At 40.6% G+C, this 16,605-nt stretch overlaps 2 protein-coding genes and 1 long non-coding RNA gene across 4 annotated transcripts; 2 read left to right on the forward strand and 1 right to left on the reverse strand.

Annotated features, from left to right (window-relative positions):
- The first annotated feature begins 648 nt into the window (after positions 1-648).
- Positions 649-5,400, forward strand: sla2a (Src like adaptor 2a). 2 transcript variants are annotated; one of them, XM_020086590.2, is made up of 8 exons: positions 649-824; positions 2,165-2,270; positions 2,362-2,461; positions 2,547-2,633; positions 2,971-3,074; positions 3,768-3,920; positions 4,007-4,136; positions 4,920-5,400. In XM_020086590.2, the coding sequence occupies exons 2-8, from the start codon at positions 2,198-2,200 to the stop codon at positions 5,041-5,043; spliced, it is 771 nt and encodes a 256-aa protein (XP_019942149.2). In that variant the 5' UTR covers positions 649-824; positions 2,165-2,197; the 3' UTR covers positions 5,044-5,400. The 2 variants fall into 2 exon arrangements, with proteins under 2 accessions (XP_019942149.2, XP_069368086.1); XM_069511985.1 differs by lacking the exon at positions 649-824 and adding an exon at positions 1,437-1,990.
- LOC138405220 (uncharacterized) lies at positions 5,030-5,764 on the reverse strand. Its single transcript, XR_011238889.1, has 2 exons — positions 5,623-5,764; positions 5,030-5,062 (listed from the first exon to the last, which is right to left on the reverse strand). It is a non-coding gene; the product is annotated as an uncharacterized lncRNA (long non-coding RNA).
- On the forward strand, positions 5,635-15,376 carry trpc4apa (transient receptor potential cation channel, subfamily C, member 4 associated protein a). The gene is made up of 18 exons (XM_020086589.2): positions 5,635-5,811; positions 8,204-8,332; positions 8,442-8,558; positions 8,719-8,776; positions 8,883-8,938; positions 9,116-9,244; positions 9,926-10,127; positions 10,587-10,772; positions 10,856-10,998; positions 11,101-11,232; positions 11,341-11,399; positions 11,487-11,672; positions 12,242-12,332; positions 12,444-12,584; positions 12,724-12,835; positions 13,013-13,125; positions 13,238-13,444; positions 14,199-15,376. The coding sequence occupies exons 1-18, from the start codon at positions 5,686-5,688 to the stop codon at positions 14,334-14,336; spliced, it is 2,325 nt and encodes a 774-aa protein (XP_019942148.2). The 5' UTR covers positions 5,635-5,685; the 3' UTR covers positions 14,337-15,376.
- Positions 15,377-16,605: the final 1,229 nt, after the last annotated feature.

The following is a 16,605-nucleotide window of genomic DNA, read 5'->3' on the forward strand; positions in this document are numbered from 1 at the left end:
GAGTAAATCATTTAAAACAATTGAAATCTTGATATATTGTGATTCAGCACAAGTCTGGTCTGCTGAGGTAAAGATGATTTAGGTGTTTCCATCCACAGTGAAGTTGTTGTTTTGCTTCTAAACCACTGTATCTCATTAAAGACAAGACAAGACTAGAATATTTCAAAGTTATTAGCACCTTGAGTGGATGTTCCTCGCAGCTGAGACTGAAACATAGTCATCTTATGTATACCTTTCCTCGGTATGCAATCTTTTTTTCTTGGACTTTTTCACTCCCAAATAATTAATATTTACAAATGACATGCCCCCATGGCCAGTGTGATGGATGAACTGCTGAGTGCAGATAAATCAGGGCAGGAGGAGTCCGATAGCAGAAGCTTCATCGTGCCTCTGCAGAGCTCTGTCTCTTATCTGACTCTAACATGTCTGAGTGTAATCAAAGCATCGGGCTGGCAATCTGAACGTAGCTCTGTGCAGTGTTTACCCTTCTAACACAAACTGGCACTGTGATATCATGTCACTGTACTTCACCCCTCCACAATGATGCATGTACATGTTTACGTAAACTCTGCTTATGCACACATACAGTGAATTCCATAAACAAGTGATGCGCGGTCAGCTCTATTTGAAAACATCCTGCATTAGATCAGCACAAGCTGTTCTCTGTTGAGGTATGAGCATCACAGGAAGTTGCAGCAGAGCGACATACCGCATATAAAGAGCAAGCAGGAAGCTCTTCAAGCAGACAACAAACATTTTTCATCAAGAGGATTTGGAAATTACTGACTGAGAAAATCCTACTCACTGATTATTATCTACAGGAGGTGAGTAAATCACTTGCTCTGATGAAGGTCCTATTTCTTTCTTTTTTTATATTTTTTTATTGAGTCATTCAAAGATTGTTCTTTACATCTATGATCTTCCTCATTATTACTCTCATGTTTTACAGATATATAGACAAAATTGAAAACTTTGAATAGCATAATAGTCCCTGGAAAGAAGGATAAAGTGGTAAAAGTAATAATAAGAAAAACCAATCAAATGAATATTACATTTATAGGAAGTTGTACCTTTGTATATTTTGAGTACATTTGAGTTAGAACAACCTGTAGAGTTCGAAAGCATTTCAATCACTTGACCCTTCCCATGAAAATGGTGTAAAAAATAGTTATTATTATTTAATTCATTATTCAAAATACCCAGGTCACTAATATATTGTTTCCAACTACCCCAATATGACTGATTGACACAACATTTACACAGCAGCACAAGGAAATAGGGGCAAAGGGAAAATGTAGCAAGAAGTAAGAATAGAAACAATCCAGAACAAATAATAATATAATAGTATATAAAGTTTCATGTTGCTGGCTGTGGATCTTACAGTTCAAATTCTGTCATACATATAAAAATGAATAATTTAAAACCAAGTATTTCACTTGCAAACACCTATTTATTCAACATATGTATCACAATACACAATACAATATTTAAATGGTATAACCAAAGTTAGAATCAGGTTAATATCCTCGTATACCAGAATATTTTACCATAAACAACTGATCATGGTAATAAATGTTGAATCTATTTAATTGCAGCTTTACTGAAAAGCTCAGTTTCTCCACAATATAAATTTCCTTCATGGTTTCAATAAAGTCTTGTTTTTGTTTCATTCATTTTTTCTTTTCACTCAATGACCTGACTTTTCCTCCTCGATATAACAAGGATCCTGCCTCATCAGTTATATTGTATGAAATATCAGTTATTTGCTTAGGAATGAGCTATCAGCTATGTTTTTTTATATAATTTAGTTTTTTAAGATATTTTATTAACTTGATGCTAGCCATACATAAAATAAGTTTTCATAGTGAGAGCAAAACCTCATGTCTATTTTTTAATGAATCTTTCTCATGTAGCGTTCATGTTGGATGGAAATTTAACACAGGATATCAATGCCTCTTGTTGTGGTGAAGCGCCATCCTGTTACATGAAGGTACTTTCTCTTACTGTAGAGTGTGCAGGGTTTGTGAGCTGTTAAGCTGGTGGCAGGTAAAATGTGATAGCTCATGGAATAATACAAGTATGAATATATGTTATTGAGGATTTTGAAAGACCATTTTCTAAACATGCTTCATATTTCAACCTTTTTTCTGAATCTCCATTTCAGCAACAAGTTCAAATCGATAAGAAGCCAAAGAACATGGGCACCTGCCCCATCAAGTGTCGATCCAACCTGCCCCTCCTTGAAAATCCACCCGAACCTGTGGTAGAAGGTAGATTCAATCGCAACAGCAAATAGAAACAAGAAAAATGTAACAGATCAAAATGCATTTATTATATTCATGTCCTTCTTTCCCTCTGTAGGCCTTCAGGAGACTTTGATTGTATCGCTCTATAACTACCCGTCCTTTGGTCCCGCAGAGTTGACCATGTGCATTGGAGAAATGCTCACCATCGTATCAGAGTACGTGATGTAACGCCTCATGTTTGACCTTCACCCTTGTTCTCACTAAGACAGACACAAGTAGTCACATTATTTTCTCCGACAGCGATGGTGATTTCATCATGGTGAGATCCACAACCACAGGCCATGAAAGCTACATTCCCACCAACTACACAGCCACGGTCACACACAGGTACGTGTTAGTCACAAAGATGTGTAACTCAGTACTGTGTGGGTGTGTGAGAGAGAAAAACCAGATAGATGTATTAGTAAAATGATAGGCAGGGAGTTCCCTGACATGTGGGAGGGGTCCCTGTGTAGGTGAACTTCACCCCAGTGTTTGGAACAAGCCCTCTGTTCTCTCCAGTGATGTGACGTCAGCCTCTGCCTCCTGCACTTTCACTCCTCCTCCAGTGGGGGATGTCTCTATCATTGTTCCAGTGGATCAAACCTGAAAACAACAGAACAGTCTATGTTTTATAAACGCCCACAGTCTGAACGTGTGCTGCACGTATGTTCTCTGTGTTCAGGTGGTTGTACAAAGGTATCAGCAGGATCAAAGCTGTGGAGCTGCTGCTGCAGCCCAGTAACCAGAGTGGAGCCTTCCTGATCCGAGAGTCAGAGACAGAGAGAGGTTAGAGGCATCTTCCTTCCTTCCTTCCTTCCTTCTGGTAATATTATTTGACTGATGTTAGTGGACCATATAATCTTCACAGTTTCTAAAGCAGTTTCCACTGTTTTAAAGGGATCGTTCACCTGAAAATGAAAATTCACTCATTATCTACTCATCATAACGCCAGTGGAGGGGTTGGGAAGTAATAGTTTCAAAGGTAAACAGCATTGCAGCCAATACAATTGAAGTAACTGGTGACCACTTCTTCAAACGTAACAAATAGAAAAAGAACATATATTCCTCCTTGCTACTCCTGTGGTGTCATCCAAGTCTTCACAAGCCCCAACATTCAAAATGATTTGAAACGGCTTCATTTATACTATGTTTTAAGCTTAAATGTCCGCTGTTGCCCTCAGGGTTAGCCATTTACTTCAACTGTATTGAATTTGACTGCAACACTGTTTACCCCTGAAACTCCGAAAATGTTCACCACACTTCACCCAACCCCCCATCAGCATAGTGATGAGTAGATAATGAGTGAATTTTTATTTTTGGGTGAACTATCCCTTTAAGACTTGAACTCAGTGACAGTACTTTGTGATGAGCTTGATTTAATGTAATTACTTAATTTGCCTTAGAAGATTACTCCTATGGGTTAATAGGTAACAGCAATTAAGTCTCACTGCTGAATCTGTGTGCTATTTCTGTCTTTAGACTGTCACTCGCTGTCCATGCTGAAGAGAGCCAACTCCTCGTACCTCGATGGTGTGAAACACTACCGCATCAGTCAGCTCCAAAACGGCTGGGTCTACATATCCCCAGGACTCTCCTTCCCCTCCCTGCATCACCTTGTGGAACACTACTCAGGTTTGTACTGAGGGTGAAACACTGTTTTCTCAACTCAACACTAAAACCCTAAAAGAGCTAAACTGTAAAATGATCTCCTTTCTCAGAGTTTGCAGATGGATTGTGCTGTCGACTCACATCGCCCTGCTCCATCCAGGGTTTTGATGACGGTAGAGAGGCCAGGCCTGTACCCACAACTATCAGGAGGCCGACCATCAACTGGAAGGACATCAGCAGGTGCAGCAGAATCTCTCTATCTTTTTCTTTTACAAACTACTTACATGTAGCACTTGTGGTTTGGCTTTTGAAGTCAACTTACTCACATGATTCTTGCTGTTCTGGGTTTGTCCCCTCATAGTTTAATGCACTTATAAGTCGCTTTGGATTAAAGCGTCAGCTAAATGAAATGTAAATCTTTTTCTTCTCATGGTGACATCCACAAGATGTCACTCTTGGTGTGGAGGACTGTGAGACCCCCTGCTGGTGCCTTGTTTAAACAATAGATAAATCTCAAGGAAGCTCATCATTCTCAGTTTTAGCTACCTCCACCAAGGAGGAACATGGTGATGATCTAGGAATCTGTTTCACTCTCTTTAACATTGCAAGAATTTTTCATTATCTTACAATTTTTCTCAGAGGATGAAACTTGAATAAGGGGCCTTAATATCTGAGTGTGTGACATTTTGATTTCTTGACTGAATGTAAGGAGACTGTTGGGATCTGGAGGAAGTATATGCTCTACTGGGTTAACTCTGTGTATGTTGATTTAACTCCACCATAATTTGTTCTTCAGTGTTGAGTAAACTCAGAAAGAAGAGTGTGTATACAATACCAATGCTAGCAGATAAGACAGTATCTGCCATGTTTGAGTGTAGGTAACTGTATATGTGTAGAGCAAAATGCTTCTATAAATGAGCAGTACTTGGGATAGTGTGGAAAAAGTGCATTTGAGGCACATTATCGTCAACAAAACAATCACTTTACTCATCACAGTCTCGAATCCTGCTGTGTGTCCTCCAGGTCCATGATCTTCAAGAGGAAGAGGACAGAGTCAGACAACTCTCTGGTGAGCGAGGGGCTGAGGGAGGCCATCAGCTCTTACCTCCAAATGACAGAAGGCAGCAATCACAGCTGGGACACTTGAGGAGAGACGGTGGATCGGTCTGAGAGAATGAAGCCAGACAGAGACAAACGGTCAAGCACTGACCTGCCTCATGTGCCCTTTGAGAAGGACAGTGGACAGGGTCGTCTGCACGCCCACATGAGGTCATTGCACACCAGCCTGTCGTGGTAGAAGGCACTACAATGCTTGGATCTGCAACATGTTTGTCATTAAAAGACAAAAAGAAATTGGTTTTCAAATGTTGAATCTATACATTAATGTATAATCTAACTTGTGCATGCTGTTTGAATGTAACATATTTTAAATGTATTTCAATATGATTGTAATCGTGGGTATGTTATTGGAATCCAATAAAAAAAACTTAAGCAAACTAATAAATGAGCATCACAGACTAATACAGCCACATAAACTGTATGTTCTGTGTACAGGAATAATGATATAAACTCTTAATATAAACTACATGTTCTCGGGACAGCGGTGGAGTAATGATGATAAAGTCTAATGATCGGTGGAGTAATGATGAAGTTTAACCTGTGTGTGGTCGGACATGTTTGCTGTGGGCAGTGTGAGCTCCTCTGCCAGCAGATGCCGCTTTATTACCTGCACCACTTCATCGGAGCTTCCACTTCCTGCCCCAACACTTCTGTTCAGGAAGAAGTAATAATGGCGACGCTTCTGGGGTCCGAGTCCCCCTGTACTGGAGGAAAACGAAGAAATTGCCGCAGCAATATCGTCACAAAGTTCACGGCCAGTAAAATCACCGGCCAGGGTTTCAGTCAGGGGACACAGGTAAGAGAAACGACGCGTGTTGTGACGGTAAAACGCGTCTGAAAGTTGCTGCACCGAGACCAGGGACTTGCGCTCGGAATGCAGCCTGAGAACGGAGCCGCTGTCCCGGGCATTACATCAGAGATGTAGTCGCTCCTGACAACCTGGGCTTTTCAGTTAGCTCCAACAATTCCGGGCGTTTTAAACAACACGAACCTTTAACTTTGACGCCATCGGCCCCATTATAACACGGTTTGCTGGCTGGCCACACAAACAATGTTAGCATTATCAGCAGCCGTGTGAAGCAAGCTCCGCTCCGATTCTGTCTTTTGTTGTTAGCTCTGCGTTAGCTTAGCATTAAAGGCCAGGTTCAACGCGACATAAACCCTCCGTGGACAGAAAGACGGACGGGATGTTGTTGCTTCTATCGGTCGTTGTGTTGTCAGTGTGACTGTGGATCAATTCTAGAAGCTCTAATTTCACACAACGTCAACTAACAACAGCAACATTAGCTGGTGTTAGCAAACAGGGTAACGTCAGCTAGCTAGCTAAGCCAGCTGAACAGCTCAGGTGATTACGTAACGACACACTAACCACAATAACTATGTTTTCCATAAAAGGGTACAGCAGCTGTTAGCAAGTTTATTTTTAATTCTACACAAGCGAATATTTACACGGTATCTGAAGCTTTGGGGAACATAGATGTAACGTTAGTTGACGTCAGCTGTTATTGTGTTTTTATCCACATTACTTCTGTTTGTTGACATCGTCCCTGTCCTGACATTTTAGCCACTGTCTTCATCTGCTTCTGTTTATTTACTGCACCGCGACTGAAACCACGACAAAACATTGAATTCCAGTTTCTCTGCAACACGTTTCTACCTTCACCACTGACTTGCACTTTTCGAGGTAATGCAATGTAGTGGTGATTTAAAACAGTGACACCTATCACCAACATAAAGAGACCTTGTTTTAGGATAATACCCCCAATAACAACGAATGTGTTGTTTTTAGTGTTGCCTCAGCTGCTACAATCTGAACAGTTGTCAAAATACACCAGTGTTCTGCCACTGACACATGATGTTTATGATCAGGTCAGTCATTCAGGTGCAGAGGTCATCAACATTCACGAGCTACAACAGAAAACACGGACAGTCTTCGGTCCGGGTACTCCGTCTGTAGAGCAGCATGTAGTGGCCTAAGCATGCAGTCAGAGGTTCCTAAGTTCATTAAGGGTTTCGATGTTTCAGAAGACACCATCTTGATTTTTCAGGGTATTGGTGCACTGATTCGATTGTAATGTTTCACTTTCACGAGTTGTAATAGATTAAATGCTGCAGGTCTTTGCTGGTTCCAACTGAGCAGAAGGCATTTCTTTACTGTGTATTATAGTATACAAATCTGCTCTGTTCTGTCTTGTGTTCTGTCCAGTTTTGTGCAAAACATGGTTTGTTACTTTTAAAGAAAACCAGTGTGGAAGCAAGGTTTGGTGCCATGTCAGAATCTGAGAATGTACAGCATGTTTCTTCCTTCCAGAAATTACAAAATGATAAGTCTTAATAGTAAATGCACAATTAGGAAATTTGACATTTTTAATATTTCAGCCATTTTCCACATATCTATCTTTTTAAAGTAATGCCTTTGTCACTGGCTTTTATTTGGGCTTCAACAGTGAGAATTGCTGTCACAACCAGACAGAAAATATGTGCATGCATTTTCATCACCTGTAAAGTCAATAAATCAATTTGGTAAATTTCGAAAACGTCCTCTTTTGTGACCTCCAGCAGCTTCAATTCAAAAGGCACCACAAGAGTTAAATCCAAATGAGGACAAACTCAACACAACACACCTGTAATCAGATCACACTGCTGGTGTCCATGTTGCAGGGTCAACTTCAACGTTCTGCAGAACTTCATGGCCTTGCTCCACTTAACATTAGCACTCACTGACCATGAGCCAGGCCAGGACTCTGTTATCCTATGTGTTTAGTTATTACAGGGACATAATAATAATCTGCTGAAGTTGTTGTATTCATTGCAGTAATCCGCTCTATAGCCCGAGGTGTGTGGCTCAGCTCTAATCTCATTTAAAAGAGTAGTCACAGTCTTTATATCCTCTGGGGCCTTTTGTTTGTCTCAAAAGTTGTGTTCATGTTTTCTGGTAAGGAAAATGAGGAAAGACGATGAATTTTTTTTACATGAGTTTTACATTTTTATAATTTCAGACCCCATATGTATGTGTTTAGCAGACCGAATATTCTTTTTATTTCTCTGTCAAGATTGCAGCCTGACATCCACTAGTACAACCAAAAATGTACCTTTAAAACCTTTCTGAATAACTGATATAATTAATGATGAATTTTTTTCTCTATATGTTGCACTGTTTAAGTTTACCTCTGGTTATGTTGTCGTAGCTCCCAGCAGGTTTGCTCCAGGAGAGAGATAAACGAGCTAAGTGGAATGGCATCCCTACTGTGCTGCAGAAGCTCTACGAGAGCAGCCATCCCAACAGTGACCTCTCCCATGCGCACAGCTTTCTTAAGGTACACACAATGCACTACTCCATTCAACACTTTTTGCCACTTGTTGTTGAACATTTCACTTTTTTGTCTGGATGATGTAAATTACATGCAAACAATGTTTTTTTTTCAGGTAATATCATCTCAGCTCTCCGTGGAGGCCATGTCTTTTGTCACAGAGGACAGGAAGACCGCTCAGGAATCCACCTTCCCCAACACGCACACCTTTGACCTCTTTGGCGGAGTCGATGTAAGTTTGACATTCCTGATACCTAATGCTCTGTTGTTGTTGGACTCAGACCCTGAAGCGTGTTACTTCAGGAGAATCAGTTGCTGTGCAAAGTAACTCATACTAAAACACTGTAGAGATTATAATGGTATTGAATCCTCATTTGACTGTGTCCCTGAAGCTGCTCGTGGAGATCTTGATGAGACCCACACTAACTATGCAGAAGAAAAACCCCAAAAGTAAGTATGGCTGACATCACATCTGTCTGCTTTATTGAGAAGGTAACATGTATGGAGAAAAAAATATTTAAATTAAGACTAATGTATTTTGTTTTTGTTATAACAGTGAATGATGACCTGGTTAAGGACTGCCTTAGTGTTCTCTACAACTGTTGTATATGTGTAAGTGTCCTATTACCTTTTTTAATTGTCAGAGGTGTATCACATCTTGCTTTAAACAAGCACATGTTTATTGTTTTAAGTGTTTTTTCCTGTCGGTAGTTGTTGCTGTTATATAGGTCTCAAAAGCTCTCAAATGGATTTGATTAACATACACATTCTTCTTCTTTCAATTCATAGACGGAGGGAGTGACGAAGAGTCTGGCAGCAAGGGACGACTTTGTTCTGTTTCTTTTTACCCTGATGACAAACAAGAAGACCTTCCTACAGACTGCTACCCTTATTGAAGATATTCTAGGGGTCAAAAAGGTCAGTTATATTTCTCAGCCTGAGCATTAAGCCCTGTTGACTCAAGAGTTAAAAGTTCTATGAAGTCCCTTTTATGCAGTTTTATTTTGTTACCCAATAATAACAATAATTCTCTGTAACCCTGTTTCTTAAAAATCAGTCAAATTAATATTAAATATTCATCTTTTTGATTGTGAAAATAATGTTTTCATCTTTGCTCTTTTTAAAAGACAAATTCATATTTTCTGCTGGCTCTATGGTCCATGCACAGACGGACCTAATGCCAAAACTTAAACACTTGGCATAACTGCTGACATCCTAATATCAAAGCAGTTTAATGTTATTTTAAGAATCAGGCAGTATTTTACTTGAATAACTCTTGATCGATTAAGCAACCACTTTAAAATAGCTTCTCTGTCTTTCATAGCTGTTTGGTGACAATGATTTAGCAGATTGGTTGGCTTACCTCACACTTCTTATTCCATCTTTTTGCTTTTACAAGTCTCAAAAAACTACATTGCATTGTTGGTTTTATTGTGAAATTATATCTTTGATGTCTATCAGCAAACTGATGTATTAGGTAATATGAATAATCTACTGCAGTTTTAGTTGGTTACAAATTCAGGCAAAATCTCTTGAGATGTGGTTCTGATTCTGATCCACTATCAGACTGATAACAGTTCATGTGTTGGCATGTTTAAGGAGATGATCCATTTGGAAGGGATCCCCAACCTATCAGGCCTGGTCCAAAGCTTTGACCAGCAACAGCTGGCCAACTTCTGCCGCATCTTATCTGTCACCATCTCAGAACCTGATGTAGGAAATGATGACAAGCACACTCTGCTGGCTAAAAACGCTCAACAGAAACGCAACGCCAGCCCCTCACGGGCAGAGGTCAATCAGGGTAAGTTTTCTTTAGCTCATTTCACACTGTATAAAAAAAACAACTAACACATGCTTACATCTTGCTTTTGTCTGCAATGTAAATGGATTAAATAAGCATTCACTCCAGGGTCAAATGACTCTGCATAAGATACTGCTTTAATCGGCTATGATTATCAGTGATGCAAACATGACACCCGGTTGAACGTGCTAATTTGGCAATACGGTGAGGTGCGAGAGTGCCTCAGTTTTCAGTGCGTTTGTGACGTTGAACATGACACATTGGTGGGGAAAAACAGAGAAACACTCCCACTGGCAATAGGAAAGGAGTTTTGTTGGTTTCCCCCACATTAAGAAAACATCTGCTGGTTTTGGTTTAAAAGAAGTATTGGTCCACTGAGCTCATACAAACTGCAACATGTTTGCCATTGTTAAAAAAACAAAACAAAAAAAATAGGTCAACACTGTTTTTTTCTGACAGTAACCCTGCTGAACATCCCTGGGTTCATCGAGCGGCTCTGTAAGCTTGCCACTAGAAAGGTGTCTGAGGCCACAGGCGCTAACTTCCTGCAGGAGCTGGAGGACTGGTACACATGGCTAGACAATGCTCTGGTGCTGGATGCCCTTATGCAGATGGCCACTGAGGAAGCGGAACAAAGCAGTACAGGTGAGCCAAGTCACTTGTGCTGATAGTTTCTCAACTTACCTAAATCCTAAGAACTTTGCCTGAAATCCTCTTTTTACTTTTAGAATCATCAGATGAGAGTTCTCTGGCCACAAGTCCCCTGAGACATCGACTGCCCCAGTCCATGAAGACTGTCCATGAGATCATGTATAAAGTGGAAGTGATGTATGTACTGTGTGTCCTTCTCATGGGCCGACAGAGGAACCAGGTACTTAACATTACTCCGTCCTCTCTCTAAGATTTAAGTGTAAGCATTTGCTTTGCTAAGCAGGGTGCAGTTCTCTCATCAATGTCATGCTTCTCTGCTCAGGTCCACAAAATGCTGGCTGAGTTCCGTCTCATCCCAGGTCTCAATAACCTGTTTGACAAGCTGATATGGAGGAAATACACTGCTTCAAATCATGTGGTGCACAGCCAGAATGAGAACTGCGATTGTAGTCCAGTATGAATATTAAACAAAACATACATTTTGAAACCAGGCTCTGAGCAATGAAATGAAACTTTTAGGAGTTGAACACAATTATGAACACGCTTTTTTCTCATTATACAGGAAATCTCCTTTAAAATCCAGTTTTTGCGGTTACTCCAAAGTTTCAGTGATCACCATGAGTAAGTGACCCTTTATTGTGCAACCTTAGATCTTACTTCTCGTCTTAAGTTGAGTTTATATTTTGAAACGCGTTGCTTGTCTTACAGGAATAAGTACCTCTTGCTGAATAGCCAGGAGCTGAATGAACTGAGTGCCATATCCATGAAGGCTAATATCCCTGAGGTGGAAGCTCTGGTCAACACAGACAGAAGCCTAGTGTGTGATGGGAAGAAGGGTCTCCTCACGCGCCTCCTAGCTGTCATGAAGAGGGAGCCTCCAGACTCGTCCTTCAGGTCAGATTTATATAGGCCAATGATCAAGATGCAGGAGGTGAAAACTATGAATGTCTCTGTTTAATGGTATCTGAACGTAATTTGCTGTAAATTGTTTTATATATTTTTCAATTAAAGGTTCTTAAGGAACAGATCTGTCATGAGAGCAAAAATAACGCTGTTGGTTTTAGTATTAATGATGAGGTAGATCAATAATCTGACTTCAGTTCACCTCCTCATGTCTGCATCGTTTTCCAGTCTCCATACATAATTTTCGTACACATGGGTCAGAGTTTGCCTGGAAGTGCGCACATTCTCCCCAGTGTTTGCGTGAGAAGTGGCGTATGCATCTTCCAGGCTCTTTTGCGTATGCAACGGTTATAAATGAGGTCCCAGATCTCTGCAGTGGGACAAATACGTTATGTGCTACCTCTACTTGCTGCTCTGGAGATTTTATGTGTTTTTGTGAACACATCTGACCACACCCCATTGTGCAGGCATTCTCTGTAGTCCACTTCTGAAAGTGGCTCAAGATTTGTCTGTCTTTTTATAGCTGACTATATACTGAATGTTTCTGTTTCTTCATGTAGATTCTGGCAGGCAAGAGCAGTGGAAAGTTTTCTCAGAGGAGCCACCTCCTATGCAGACCAAATGTTCCTCCTGAAAAGGGGACTGCTCGAGGTAATACTGCAGCCACGTTGTGTTTCTCGACGCACAGTTCACATCTCAAAGATTTCTCATTGATTTTGAATCCTCTTAATTAAATAGTTACTCACTTCCTTCCCTCGACAGCACATCCTGTTCTGCATCATCGATAGCGGCTGTACATCTCGAGATGTCCTACAGAGCTACTTTGATCTGCTGGGAGAGCTCATGAAGTTCAACATTGATGCCTTCAAAAGATTCAACAAATACGTCAACACTCCTGAAAAGGTATAACTTTACACTTTATATGCATTGTAAAGAGGTATTGAATTAACTGACCTAACAAAATAAAACTTCAAAACAATTTTTCAACAGCTGTGTTGCATGAACATGTGGCTAATAGCGTTGTTTGATTTCTTCTCTGTAGTTTCAGACCTTCCTGACACAGATTAACAGCTCCCTGGTAGACTCCAACATGCTAGTGCGTTGCATTGTCCTTTCGTTGGACCGCTTTGAGAGCCAGACTGAAGATGTCAAAGGTAAATCAGGATGGAAAGTAATGTGGAGACTAGTTCCAGAATGTTCTGAGTTGTTCTAAGTTGACAGATGAAGCAGTCCCATCCAGGATTTAAACAATGAGCATTGTTGGGAATTATTGTTATTATATGTTTAAAAGAGTTTATATTGATTTCAGTGTTTTTTGCCTCCTCCCTCAGTGGTGGAGGTTCTGTCTGAGTGCTGCCTGCTGTCCTACATGGCCAGAGTGGAGAACAGACTTTCCTTCCTCTTCAGACTGATCAACATCATCAACGTGCAGACTCTCACACAGGTGTTTCATTTTGACATTGTTGCAGTTGAAGATTAATTCATTAATTCATCTCACAAATGATAAATTTGTTGTCTAAACTTTGTTGTATCCATCCCATCCTCTGTCCCTGCAGGAGAATGTGAGCTGTTTAAACACGAGCCTTGTGATCTTGATGTTGGCCAGAAGAAAGGCTAAACTGCCCTTCTACCTCAATGCCTTGCGGGAGAAGGAGTATGCGGAAAAGTATCCGGGTTGCTTGCTCAATAACTTCCACAACCTACTGCGCTTCTGGCAGCGCCACTACCTCAACAAGGACAAAGATAGCACCTGTCTGGAGAATGTAAGTATTGCTCACTCTAACCTTCAAGTGTTTTTCTGTGATACATTGAAAACATGATGACAGGGTATTAACATACATGCGGGCTGGGAAAATCAGAGCTGCATCACTAGTGGCATGTGACCAACAACTTTATCAAGTGATGTAAAGGTTGTTTGTATTTGTTCTGCTGTCCCCAAGTGGCCAAAAATATACCTCATGTTTGCCTTAATATTTAGAAGTTTGGTGATGTTTTATATATGAAATATGATGATATGATGATGTCGTGTGAAAACGCAACATTGATTACGTTAATTGAATCTCATTTATTTAATCCCTGTTATTTATAAGGTGTGAAATGGTCTCCTCAGGGTGGAACTGATCCAACAGACATCCAGAAACACAGCTAAGCCTGGCTGATTTTAACTGGATAGAGCACATTTGAAACATTTAAATTGACTAGATTTGCATCTGCACCAGATTGCACCCAATCATAAATATCACTCTCATTCTTGAAATTGTTTACATCTAGAGTCATTAATTATTCTCTGAGAAATCAATGAAAATGTTAAATGCCCTATCTCACTATGTTAAACTGTTGCTGATCTGTATATGCACCAAAATGTAATGGGTTCTTCCCTGACCCATCCTTCCTTCTAGTTTCGTGGTAATCTGTCCAGTAGTTAATGTGTTATTGTGCCAACAAAAACACAAACAGACTCAATAATACAACAAGCAGTAGTTTTATCGTTGTAATCCCTCTGGTCTTGCTCCTCAGAGCTCCTGTATCCCCTTCAGCTACTGGAAGGAGACGGTGTCAGTGCTGCTGGGCTCAGACAGGACTTCTCTGTGTGCCATAGCGAGCTACATTGATGAGCCTTTCATGGATCTGGACAGAGACCTGCTGGAAGATTGACCTCCAGCATGTGCACTCTGGGCTGGGGGGTGGGACAGGGCAGAGGGTCACAGGGAGCATGGACACCTAGAGCTGGTGATGACTCCACTGAGCCATCCAGACGCTTTGTGACAGCGCTTCTGGATGTAAAGACTCACCTGTTTGCTTTCTGTACCTACGCATGGAGGCCGTCATCGCAGAGGGGAGGGGGGTGCGAATTCTCACTGAGTTACCACTCTTCTTCAGAGGAAACCTGTACGCCCGTCCCAGAATCACATAACAGACTATTGGGGGAACTTGGGATATGACACCTGCGTTGGTTGTTTGCTTTAGGTGAAATTCAAATAGAGCCTTTTATATAACCTATACAAAAAATCTATGAAAAAATGTGTATGAATCAACAAATTATATGTTAGGAAAAAAAGATTCCTTTTACATGGACTTGGTTTGGCAATGTCCACAGATGAACTGTCAGCCAGATGTGTCAGTGAGGTCAGTGACACATCACAGGGAGTCTGCTGTCTCAGTCGCCCACTACCTACACGCTCTCTGTCGACTCAGAGCCACTCCACCGTCTGACCTGTGGGGGGGGGGGGGCATTAGTGACATTTTTGCAGGGGTCTTGTCGATGAACAGCATTTCCTTTTAACCCGTCTGTGGGTCTATTTTATTAGGTGGCTATTGTTGATTGGTGCTTTCTGGCTCTACTCGAAACATTTAAGTAGCTCATGGGCCGGCTGACATGTATCACAAAATCACACACACGGGGCTCCTTTCACCTAAAAACCATCCACTCTGCTGTGGCTTCAGAAGCTTCACACAGCAACTCGTCTCTTTACCAGGTTCTTTTTGCTGATCTATTTTTGTCATGTTGAAAACAATGGCTTTTAGCTCTGGATAAAATGTAGAATAAAACATTGCACAGATTAAATTGCTTTTATTGTTTATTATAGTTTAACTCATTTGTTGAATAAATCACCATCATTTTGTACAGAATTTGTATCCAATGCTGTGGGATATGCTTTGGGAAAGAGAATAAACTATGCAGGTGCTAGTGTTAAGATACCACTTTCATTGCTCCACACACTGTTTTATGTGACTCAGCCTTTAGACCAACATCATCATCATTAGACTCAAAGTCTACCACCGTCTGATTTATCTTAATCTCAGAGAATGACAATCTTTCTGTGTGGTTGCTCTTATAGCTTGAGTTCGGCTGTGATGATGTTTCCATGGCATGAATGTGTAGTTACAGAGCTGAACAGATATTTGGCGTCTTAAATTGAACACTCACGATAAGTACAAAATGAATGAGCTACCTCATATTTTCTCCTGATACCGTACAGATCTAACCACGTCTAATGACAAGTGTACAGTCATGATTCATGTGAATGTATAATGGGATGCAAACACATGTCCTTTTACACATCTGAAGCCTTTTATTTGCTTTAAAGCTGATAACCAGAAATGTTTCCTTGCTCACGAATTTTCATTCAGCATGTCTTAAAAGAAATCTCTGAGTATGCACATACTTTAACAGTTCATCTTTTGCAGTGAGAAAATTCTCAATTTTCTTGCTGAATCCCTGAGATAAATGCTTTGTTTAACGTGATACTGCAGTGGTGTTTTTGACCTGAGAACTGATCATGTTTTTTCATGGATGTAAACCCCTGGTATCGCTCCAGTCATCCACCGTGGAAGTCAAAGAAAAACAAGAATGTTGTGAGCTAATGCATTGACACTTCCTGACTGCTGTAGCTTTGTGCTGTGAAGTGAGAGAGTGAGCCCTCTGTATGAGCATGAGAGAACTGCATCTCCACAGTTCTGCCATATGTGGTGTGAAGCTCCGAGTAGGCCTTAGATTTCATACATTATTTTGTGCTTGGAAATGGTGAAATCTTATCCTCTTGGTCAAGAACATGCTGCGCAGTGTTTGATTTTACCACTTTAATTAGAGGCCTCACATGTTTTGACTTGAACTAGTTCCATATCACGTTTGGCATGGTGTGGATATTATTAGACAAACATTTTGCAGCCACTCCTAAACTGGCAGTTAAAACTCAGACCATGTGGTGATTTTTGATCAAATATTGTCTCTCAACACACAACGATCAACAGCATCTGTGGATGTTTTTGTCGTAGAGGACAACTATTAACAGTGGATAATTCGTGCTGTAAAATTTAAACCATAAATGCAGAAAATCTCTCATGGTTGTGTTAAATAATCACGTCTGCACACGTCTGACTAATCAAACAAAGAAGAAAAGATTCACGTTTCAGTTTCACATCC

Source organism: Paralichthys olivaceus, chromosome 2 (assembly GCF_024713975.1).
Source record: "Paralichthys olivaceus isolate ysfri-2021 chromosome 2, ASM2471397v2, whole genome shotgun sequence".
NCBI classification, from domain to species: Eukaryota; Metazoa; Chordata; class Actinopteri; order Pleuronectiformes; family Paralichthyidae; genus Paralichthys; species Paralichthys olivaceus.